This window comes from Pongo abelii, chromosome 3 (assembly GCF_028885655.2).
Source record: "Pongo abelii isolate AG06213 chromosome 3, NHGRI_mPonAbe1-v2.0_pri, whole genome shotgun sequence".
NCBI classification, from domain to species: Eukaryota; Metazoa; Chordata; class Mammalia; order Primates; family Hominidae; genus Pongo; species Pongo abelii.
In genome coordinates, this window is record NC_071988.2 from 164,069,065 (window position 1) to 164,081,196 (window position 12,132).

At 35.0% G+C, this 12,132-nt stretch overlaps 1 protein-coding gene across 8 annotated transcripts in view; it reads right to left on the reverse strand.

The window, feature by feature from the left end:
- The window catches only part of INPP4B (inositol polyphosphate-4-phosphatase type II B), an 829,855-nt gene that overhangs the window by 74,285 nt on the left and 743,438 nt on the right, over positions 1 to 12,132 (reverse strand). For all 8 annotated transcript variants that reach the window (XM_024245636.3, XM_054553363.1, XM_054553366.1 and 5 more), the window contains 2 exon segments: positions 9,794 to 9,934; positions 5,333 to 5,430 (listed from right to left, as the gene is read on the reverse strand). In XM_024245636.3, the coding sequence (XP_024101404.1) occupies positions 5,333 to 5,430; positions 9,794 to 9,934 (239 nt within the window).

A 12,132-nucleotide genomic window follows, 5' to 3' on the forward strand; every position in this document is an offset into this window, starting at 1 on the left:
GCTAGTCTCAGAGGGCCTCATCATTGTTACCTCCCTAGAACCTCTTAGCAGGATCAAGTATAGATCCTTTGCCCATAACTTCCACCCTGAAATTTCCAGCTGTCTTTAAACATGCATCAATTTACCACCTTGGAAAAATAAAGACTCAAGAAAAACTCTCTCACTTGATTCTATTGCGGTCAGCTTATATTTTAATTTCTCTATGTGTATCCGCTGTTAAGTTTCCTAAGGGAGTAGCTTTCACACTCTGTTTCTCTAATTATACAACATGCATTGTCTCCTTAATGGCCTGTAATGTGATTTCAGTCCATGCTTTTTATTAAAGACTCCATTAAATGCCATTAATGATTCACAATCATCAAATCCAATAGCTTCACTTTCATCCTCATTCTTCTTTCATCAACACATTAGATATTTTTGCTCATTTTCAAGTGGATGGTACTCTTCTCATTTAGCTTATTTGACTCAATCTCCAATAATTTCTACTTTTTCTGGGATCCTTAGTCCTCCTTTCCTTACACTTATGAATGTTCTCATTTTATAATGTACGTTTTCTATGTGGACCATATAGAAAACTACTCAAATAATTCCCCTGAAATTAGTTATCTATAAAATATTGGGTTCTTATCCTATTTCCTTATTTTTATAAATATAAGTGACGCAGATGATGTTTTATTTTTCCTGGTGCAAAAATAAAATCTGTGACAATGCATATCTATACAACGAGTGTCAGAAATGATTGGTAGAAAGTAAAATTTTTTGAACAACAGCAACAACAAAACTAAATTATTCAGAAAAGGAATCAACACTCCAAAAGAGCAACTATTGTTTCAGAAAGAGGTTTAGCCTTAATGTAGATTATTCTTTGATTACCTTGAGTCATTAAATTGAAAGCTACTAGGGCATAGACCGTATCTTACTCATCTTTCATCATCCAAACTGAATAGAACAGACTTTTACACATAATATTATCTCCACCAATATCTGCTAAATTTAATGTGAGGCTTACAGTAAAAATTGTTCATAAACACACATACACACACACACACACACACACACACTACATTCTACATACCCTCATTACAATACTAAATTTTTTTTTCTAAAAAGTATTTTGTATACAATCCTTATTGACGTAGTTGATGAAACACTATATATAAAACACTGGAATGTCAAATATTGTATAAAAAGTATAGAACAGGTTAAAAAAAGCCCTGTTTTTCTTTCTTAGCTCACAGTGCTAGTAAGCTCACTCTTATAGTGCTAGCATAGGAATCATCATGGTACAATTTCATTAGATGAAATTAGAGCCATATGACAATATCTCTCTTCTTTGTTTCAGATAAAACACAAAAGATATGGGCATTATTATTAGAGAAAGGACAGATAATTCAGCTGTAATACTTTGAAAGCTGGTCCCTTCTCCCTTAAAGGGAAGAGTAAGACAGAAGGGGCTTTACCCACTTCCTTCAGAAGCCCTGACTCATGTATGAGACGCGGTGGTGACTTTAAACACAGAGCAGTTTGTGTTAGTGATTTACAGAAGTACTATTTTATTATTTCTAACACAAAATGTAAGTGTCTGAATGCTTTAGGTAGGCACAAAAGGGAACGTGAAAGATGTCTGAGATCATCAAGCCCAACAGGAAGATTAGAGTGAGAAAAGGGAGAAGCACTAATAACTGCCACACTGGAATTCCCAGGCTGGTCAAAGGGGCCAGTGAATATCACAGGTAGGGCCTGAGGGGAAGTAACTTCTGAAGATTTCTTTTGCCTTAGAGTCAGCAGAACAACTGTCTGAGAGCTGCATCACATACAAAGGAGATTTGGTGGGAGAAACACACAATACATGTGCTCAGATAGAGTAGTCATCAACAGCTTTGTCTATCAGATATATAAGTTGTCCCTTGGTACCCAAGGAGGATTGGATCCAAGACCCCAGAAGATACCAAAACCACAGATGCTCAATTTTCTTATATAAAATGACACAGTGTTTGCAAATAACCTAAGCACATCATCCCCTATACTTTAAATTATCTCTAGATTACTTATAATACTTCGTGCAATACAAATTCTATGTAAATAGCTGTTATACTATATTTTAAACATTTTAATAATATTTTTGTCATTGCATATTTATTTTTATTTTTTTCAAATATTTTTGATCTGGGGTTGATTGAATCTGCAGACACAGAACACACGGATACTGAGGACCAACAATATAGTACTTTCTGCAGATGAAGATTCAGCAAAGATTTACAGGAAAGGAACTTTTGGGATTCCTATATGTGGCCTCTTTCTCTGTAACAGGCACATCCCAGTTCTAGATTCCATGAATTCCCCAAAAGAAAGACAGACACAGAGGCCACCCTGCCCTACCAAGATTTCCACTAATGGCCTTTCTACAGTTGCAAGGAAGATGGGGGTGGAGGATAATAATATTTGAACTTGGTGAATATTTATTCCAAATGAAACTGAGATTTTAAATAGTCTAAAAGCACTAGACCATGCTAAACATACTGAAAGGGCATGCTGATTGGCAACTTTAATTATCCATTCCCCTATCCCCAATTACTAACTTCTAAAGGTTGATGAGTGCTTCATAACCGGTAGTAGTTACTGAAAAAAAACTATTCCATGTTTGTAGATTGCTGAATTGTGACTATAAATTAAAATTGCTACATATATAACAGAATTAGAAGACATTTTGGGAAGAATATTTGGTCCACAAATGTTTCTATATGAGAAGAGTAAAACGATGAGAGCCACTTGAGTGGGAGTGAATATATAAGCTAAAATTAATTTATCATTAAGTCCTGATATCACAAAAGTCAGGGATAGCCCTTAAAGTTAAGAAAATCTTTGGAGAAGAAACATTTTTTTACTTCAAAAATAGAATTCACCTACTTACTTCATAAATCATTTAAAAAGAGGATCAGTAAATTAATAGTCAGCACATCCATAATGAATTAAAAAGTGACAGCAATATGTTTAAGAAATTAACCTACCCTTTAACATTGACACAAATTATCCCTTGATTTCACTATGAAAGAAGGAAAATAATAGATTATATGGATTATGGATATGACCCAGCATGACAATTCTTTCCTTCCTAGCAAATGGCCTAACCTCTACTCATACTCTTATAAAAGCTTTATGTTTTTTCCTTAAATAGAGCACAACTCAAATCATTCTTTGGCTTGCAATATGTCTACAGGAGGAATAAACCCATATGTCATTATAATTGTATAGATTAGATTTGTACTTTTGTTATGGAGCACAACCACAGCCATACTACAACTTCATTCTGTGTCAAATAGAGTTGTCTCAAAAATACAGGAAACAAAATATCAGAAAAAAATCCAGTATGTTCAGACAACTGTGTAAGCAATGAAATGCAATTGGTTTTATACAAAATTCCATCTTGTTTGCAAGGAGAGAAGTAAATTTACATGTTTTGAAAAACACTTGTTTATATTTAATTGGCAATATATAGAATCACATGTTGTTGTTGTTGTTGTTGTTGTTGTTATTATTTTGAGACAGAGTCTCACTATGTCACCCAGGCTGGAGTGCAGTGGCACAATCTTGGCTCACTGCAACTTCTGTCTCCCGGGCTCAAGCCTCCTCCCACCCCTCAGCCTCCTGAGTAGCTGGGATCATAGGCACATACCACCACGCCCAGCTAATTTTTGTATTTTCTGTAGAGATGGGGTTTCACCATGTTGCCCGGGTTAAAATTTTTTAAACTTATATTCCTATGAAGAGTTTAAGTTACTTGAATATAGAATTATTTTGTATTTCAATAGTACCTATACATATTTCTTTAGCAATATGATTGTTTTAAGTATAGTACTGAAACCCTTCACAGACTTTGCCAACAACCTACTTTGTAATATATATTTTGAGTAAGGATGGCATATTATTAGTTCTCAAACATTAGCATGAATCAGAAGTCACCTCAAAGGCCTATTAAAACACACACTTGGGAGAGTTTAGTAGATTCACAGTGTGGCCTGCGAATTTGCATTGCCAACAAGTTTCCTGGTGATGCTGATGCTGCTGGCCTGGGGACCACATATACTTTTCAAGAATTAATATAAGAAATATAATTTTTATCAAGCTACTGGCAAAAATTCTGAGACTTTTTTCCAAATTGTAAGTAATTTGTTAAAAAAATCATTAACATCCAAGTTATAATAAACTATTTTTTCATTAATTGCTAAAGAAAAATAGTTTTACTTACATTATTAACTTTTCAGGTAATTAACAAATTTAATACTCAAAGTATGCTTGCTGCCAAAGAATCTCCATGTACTTAAATTCATTTTGGCAAAAAATAATATTTGATTTGAAATAAAATAATATAAATCATAATATAAAATCTGCAAGTGACATTTTTTAACTATCCACACATGGGCACGCATATGCCACTGTAATATTTGGATACCACATTCATTAGGTTATGAAGACATAAACACTATGCCACCTGAGCTATTTCACACTAAATAACAGAATATAAACCAGTGAGCAAATTGTTCATGATTACACAACAAATAGTAACAAGTAGACTTTGATTACAGTTTTTGGTTAAAATATTATAATTTTCCTACTTTATTAAAACTTAGCTTCTTATCATTGTGAATATCTCAACATATTTATACTATTTATAGATGAATTCCACATACATTCCCAGCTCTCTGATTTTGGACTGCCCAAATGTTATGTGCTTAATAAGATGGGGAAAAGAAATGTAGAATTGAACAATGGCCCCCTCCAAAACAAATTCCAAACATGTAAAACACATTTTTAAAGGCTTGGGTGCTTTAACTTTCTTTGCATAAAATATTGCAATACATATATTTAATAAGTTAGTTCCCTCATTCACATTGACTTAGTATTATTTTGTGTAACTGGTATTATATCTGATGTTCTCCTGCATGTGTGTCCTATATCTGATGTTGCTTATAAATGGAGACTTAAATCTTTAGTAGAGTCTTTTATATGGTTAAGAATTATACAAAATTTTTATCAGACTAATTAAAATGTCTAATTATAAGGTCCATATTTTTATTATTTGGCATTTTCCAGTGGCAATGAAATTAATGTCTCAGAATGAACAGCAGGACACATTCAAGAAGGCAATCAAGAGAATGATGCAGGTGTTGGCCAAGCCACCTTGGCAATCAGTCTTTTTGGATCAGATAATTTCAAAATCACTCTCACATCCTCACCCCTGCTTCTGTAGTCCACTGACCTCTATGTCTGACCTCTTCTAAAGATTTATAATCAAGAAGCTATTATTGCTGTCTTCTCTAACTCACATACTTACAATCAGGAGGCATCTTTTCCATAAATATCTTGTAATATTCTTGTAGAAGTTCGAAGTTTTCCTGATTAATACTTTCTTGCAAAGAGACATCTCCAAACCTACAAACAGAAGAAAGAAAACAGCTATGGGTTATAAAACGGTACCAAAATGTAACACATTTTACCTTTCCTTTTTAAATAGATTCGAATAATTTCCTAAGGAAAAAGTCTTTCTCATTTTTCAAGCTACAATGCACAATGGTGATTTCAAACATATTCCAATCTCCACTGGCCCTGATTTCACTATTCGCTTCTAACACCTTAAATATCCTCACAATCATCAAATGTAAACCTAGATAAAATACCATGTATAAAACAACAGTCTCTGTGCATGGACATAATTGATATTAGTTTCCCTATCCTACTCCACACCTCCGCTGCAGGGCTGTATCCCTGTATGTGTTTTAGAAAACTTTTCTTACTATCTATCCAACCATCCATTTCACTCGTGGCAGCTGAGGGAGGGGACCAGAAGACCAGCAGTTGACACTGGCCTGCCCACAGTCTTGCCCACACTATCAACTGCTATAGGCACACGTAGAGCCAGATTCCCCAGACAGTAGGTCATTTCTGCCGACATTTTTTTCTGTTCATACTGTGAAGTTAAATGGTTCTGTACACATAGTCTTCCACCTCTTGTTCAAGACAAACCTGTCTACCTGTGTGTCACTAACCTTGTGTTCTCTTTGAGAATTTCCCAAGTTCAAACGTAAAACCCACTTCTCTCCCTATAAAATGACGCTATGTAAATGGCTCTCAATATGTATCTTCATCAAAATCTATATTTCTAGATGTCAATAGAAAATTTCAATGTGCATTTTCCAACTCCACTTCAAATATAACATGATCCAAAACTAAAACTGCTTCCTCCTTTGAACCATTTCTAAGCATGTCCCTAATATTTTGGCATTAATTCAGGTTCAAAATCTAGGCATCATTTTGGATTTCCTCTTTTCCTCACCTTACCCACTATTCCTCAGTCTTTTCGGATCTCTGGTATCCCTTCCTTTTTTTTTTCCTCAACCACTGTCATTATATATTAAGATATTTAATTATATCCAGTTTAGATTCTCCTAAAGCTTCCCAAATACCACAGAACTATGCCTCTAGTCTCTTTCACTTCCAATTTACTTTCTGGACCCTGGTGAGATCATTCAGTGTCAATGAAAAATGAATTCACCAATACAAAAAATATTTAACATCAACTATGTACCATACATTGCACCATGCAATAAATGAAATGTTGGAAAAATTAACCTAACATATATTTCATCATATCAGCTCACTGAACTTCAATGCTTCTCTCCTCCCTGAAAGGATGATGTCTTATAATCTCCCTAGTTTAGCATCTAACTTTCCACAAAGGCTTCCAAAACCTCTTGTTGGAATGTAGTTACACTGTCCTCCCTTAGCAGCAGTATTTCAATGCCTTTGGGGCTTTTAACATTCTATCCACTCTTGACTGGAATGTCTTACTTTCCTTGATAGCTTGATTAATTCTGATTCATCTTTAAAGCCTGGCTCATCTCCTCTATGATACTTCCCCCACGGATTCATCTCCCATCTGTGAATCACTTTCTTTTATGCACTATTCCTGCTCCTTCCACACCTTCAATTATTGCATGAGCCAAACAGTAATGTAATGTTTGTTGACTTGTCTTCCTCACTGGATTACACCTTCTTTCAGGATAGGAAGCTGATTCCACGCTTCTTGTTACCATGTATTCCTCTTATGTCCCATAGCTTGGCAGAGCAGTGCTTGGTACAGAGTCAGTGTTCAGTATCTATACTGAGTTCAACTTGGAGAACAGGGATACAGACCCCAAAAATCTAGAGGAGTTTCCATAGAATCTGAAATATATTCTTCTAATGTTTTCAGACACTGCAATCAACTGGTATTTAAAAAATACCACCCTTGCTGGAGTAACATTAGTGTTATGGAGTAAATGTTTGTGTTGTCCTAAAATTCATATGTGGAAGCCCTAAGTCCCAAATGGCAATGGCAGTATTTTGAGATAGGGCCTCTAAGAGGTAATTAAAGTTAAATGAGATTATGAGCGTGGGCTCTTTCTTTCCACAGGCACGAAGAAGAGGTTATGTGAGCATATAGGGAGAATGTGGTCAGTTGTCTGACAGCCAGAAGAAGAGCCCTCATTGGAAACCAAATTGGCTGGAACCTTGACGTTGGACTTCCCAGCTTCCTGAACTATGAGAAACACATTTCTGTTGTTTAAGCCACCCAGTCTACAGTATTTTGTTACAGCAGCCCAAGCAGACTAATAGTATTTATTTATCTAAGAACGGTCATATACAACATCTACATTTTGAATTTGAGTAAACAGTAGTGAAATACTACTTCTAGATTACACAGCATATCTAACATGTAGATGTTGCTGGTAAAGCTCAAAATTCAGAATCAGAAAAAGGAGGTTCAGAGAACAGAGAGTAAGCAATATGCTCAAATTAACAGTTTGTTGATGTCAGAGTGCTATTCAAATTCAGGCCTCCTGCTTCTCTCAGGGTTTCCCTACTTTGCCATTTTGCTCCTTTTCTAGTATTGTGTGTCTTGTACAGCTTCCACGTGTCAAAAAAGTGCATTCTTAGTATGCAAGAGAGATGAGAAGGAAGGAAAGGACACTTCTTAAATAAAATGACTGACAACTAAAACAGTCACAATAACATGAATGATGCAAATTAGTCCATCTTAGAAGCCTTGAAAATATAATGCTGACTAGTCTTTGAAAAGTCTGTAAATGGAAGAGTCTCATATCTCTCTCAAGATCACAATCACAGACCTTATTAATTCCAACTCAAAACACTCTACTCTAGTGTACCGAAGAAGAGGCAATTTGGAGTGCTGTTCCCCTGCTCCAACTTGTATAGTTTATGCTCAGGAATATCATTCATCTCAAACATTGAATTTGCTGAGACAAATATATACAGATAAATAGAATATAATCTAATCCTAGACACTAGCTTTCAAAAGCACTTAATTATCAAGGCAAGGAATATGCTAGGTACTTTTAAACTTACCTGTGGGGCAGGGGTCACTTGGAGAGTGAATTATAGATAAGAAAGCATGTTAAATATTATAATACCAAAGACTATCAAATTCCCCAAATTGTTGCCTGTGAAGGAACTTCTCCAGCCAGCCCCTACAGCCAAGATGATAACTTCTTTCTCTAAAATATTTCAAAAGTATGTTCTATGATCTTTTTTTGTTTGTTTTTTGAGACGGAGTTTCACTCGTATCACCCAGGCTAGAGTGCAATGGTGCAATCTCAGTTCACCGCAACCTCCGCCTCCCCAGTTCAAGAGATTCTCCTGCTTCGGCCTCCCAAATAGCTGAGATTACAGGCACCCGCCACTATGCCTGGCTAATTTTTGTATTTTTAGTAGAGTTGGGGTTTTGTCATATTGGCCAGGCTGGTCTCGAACTCCTGACCTCAGGTGATCCACCTGCCTCGGCCTCCCAAAGTGCTAGAATTACAGGTGTGAGCCACCGACCCTGGCCTGTTCTATGATCTTTAACCGTTATCTACATTTTCTGTAATCTCTACATGTGAACCACGTAAGATGTAAAAATAAGTCTTTCAAAAAAAGAGGTTTTTTTCTTTTTCTTTTTCTTTTTTTTTTTTTTTTGAGACAGAGTCTCACTCTGCCACCCAGGCTGGAGTACAGTGGCGTGATCTCAGCTCACCACAACCTCCATCTCCCGGGTTCAAAAAATTCTCCTGCCTTACCCTCCTGAGTAGCTGGGATTACAGGCGCTCACCACCACGCCTGGCTAATTTTTGTATTTTTAGTAGAGACGAGGTTTCACCATGTTGGCCAGGCTGATCTTGAACTCCCGACCTCAGGTGATCCACCCGTCTCTGCCTCCCAAAGTGCTGGGATTACAGGCGTGAGCCACCGTGCCCAGCCAAAAAAAATGACTTTAACAGTGACTTATGGGATCACAGTACAATCATTTGCTGACTGAGCAAGTCATTATTAAAAAAGCTAACATTACCAAATAATAGCCATTAAAATAAACACAAAAAAAGAGAAAGACTCTGTTTTAGATTTAAAAATTTGATGCTATTATCTGTTTACAATATTGAGATATATATAAACATGAATTCTAAAATTTAATATACACATAGGTGTTTGGAAACAAAGAAGGTTAATCCATGCAAATGCTTTATTTAGTATTGGCATCAAGATTTTCCTCAATGTTTTTGCCACATTTAAATTTGACTTGGGCCAGGATTCCTTAAATATGGAAATTTACCTTCTATCTCAAATAATTTGATACTGATAAAAAGAAAAATGTTATTCATAAATCGATGTTAGTTCTACATGCAGATACATGGGACTTCTCATCATATGCCTAAAAGGAACAAAGAAAAATCTCAAGTGCCACTCTTACACCAAAGCTTACCTTTCAGCCAGAGTTTGCTGTTCATTGATTCCAACATTAAAAAGTACTGGATACACATGAAGCAACTGTCCTTCTTTAATCTGCAGAGGTAGTGACTCAAACATTCTGGCTGGAAGCTTGACCTCTACCACGTAATGTTCTCTAAAGAAGGCAGAGGACAAAGGGAAGCAACATTACTTATTTGTTTTGTGTTATTTTAGATTTATTGGAAGAAAACATTAAAAGGGTTGGAATATAGCACTGATTTAGGTTTCTGTTTGCTATATGCTTATATTCCTCATTCATTCATCTCCTTATTAAATTACTTGACATAAAAAATTGTAAGAATTCATTTATATGTGTGATTTCTCTACCTCACTCTGAATTCCTTCAGGAAAGAAATGTTTAGTTCATTTTTGTATACCCAGGGTCATGTGTATTGATAGCCTCAATTTTTTTTATTTATTTAATTATTTTTAAAACTCAATCAGTCCTAAGAATAAGAACAATAATTTAATGACTGCTGTTCCAATACAGTGAAGCTAAATAAACCAAATAATTTATATGATTTTTTGGTATGGCCTGTTTGTTATCACTATTGATGAGTGTTTCTGTTTATGATGGGCTGATGGAAAGGTAATGGTTTTACTGCTTAGAATGAAACTTTTGGGAATTCTGGTCATTTTGAAACATTAACATATCACAGGAGCATTTTTCATTGGAAATGTCCATTAAAAACTACCCCTTTTTTTAATGTTGGAAATTTAAGTTAGGATTAATACAATATGATTAATAAGAGTAGCTACATCTTTTGATACAGTGTGAATTGAATACAGAAATTTAGAAAGTTTTGCCCAGAGGTTGGGAAAATCCATGTGTTTCAAGAACTATATAGAGCGGTGGCATTGTAAGATATGCACTGGGGAAATAAGCATAGGGCAAATAGTGAGCCTCTTTGTGAAAATCTTTTTAATTTCTCCTAGTATAACATTATTGATAAACAGTGTGGACCACTGACTCTGAGACTTGTTTCTTTCTAGCTATGAAATAGAGACCTGGTAAATATCATGAATTTAGCAAGCAGGGATGTTACCATTACCTTCAGATGAATGAGCGCATTATTTATCTTTGTTTAATTGCTCTCAATGCCATTTACAATAGCCTGGCTAACAGTTTTTCAGGAATATGAGAAGCATCAACGAGTCAGTTCATGCTTTAAACTTGTTCTGAAGGTGAAACATATAATTTCTTTGTGATAATTTTACCAGCTTTATTAAGAAATTGATATGAATTCATGCATTTTAAGTATATAATTCATGATTTCAACAAATTTATAGAATTATACAATCATGACAATAATCCAGGTTTAGTACATTTCCATCAACTTAAAAAGATTCCTTGTGCCTGTTTATAGTCAACTATACTACCACCGCCAGCCCAGAAAGCCACTCATCTATTTTCTCTCTACTTCCTATGAATGAATTTTATTTTTCTGCACATACCCTATGAATTGATTCATACAGTATGTAATCTTTTCTGTCTGGCCTTTTTCACCTAGCATAATGTTTTTGAAATTATCCATGTTGTGGCATGTATCAGTAGCTTGTTCCTTTTAATTAGTGAATAGAACTCTATTGTATCGATATCACATTTTGTCGACACATTTATCAGTTGACGGACACTTGGATTATTCCACGATTTGGGGTATTATTAATAATGCTGCTATGAACATGCAGGATTGAGCTGTGGTATGGAGGTATGTTTCATTTTCTCTTGCGGGTATGTCTAAGAGTCATATGGTAATTTTATATTTAACTTTTTAAGACTGCCAAACTGTTTTCAAAGTGACAATTCCACCAGCAATGTACAAGGGTTCCAGGTTTTCCACATCCTCACCAACATTTGCTCTTATCTGATGATTCTAGTATGAGTGAATTGGTATCTGTGGTTTTAAATTTATTCTCCTAGTGAGGAATTATGTTGAATATGTTTTCTTATACTTATAAAACATTCATATATCCTATTTGGTGAAATGGCTAGTCAAACTTTTTGCCCACATTTAAATTAGATTTTTGGTGTCATTATTATTGAGTTGTAACATTTATTTACATATTCTGAATATGAGTCCTTTTTCAAATATAGGATTTGTAAATATTATCTTCTAATCTGTGGCTTGTCTTTTTACTAACTTAATGCTGTTCTTTTGATGCTTAAATGTTTATAATTTTGATGAAGTCCTATTTATCTATTTTCTTCTTTTATGGGTCTTGATTTTTGTGTTATGTCTAAGAATTCATTACCTAAACCGGTAATAACAAACTTCTCCAAGCTAAAGGAGAACGTTCAAACCCATCACAAAG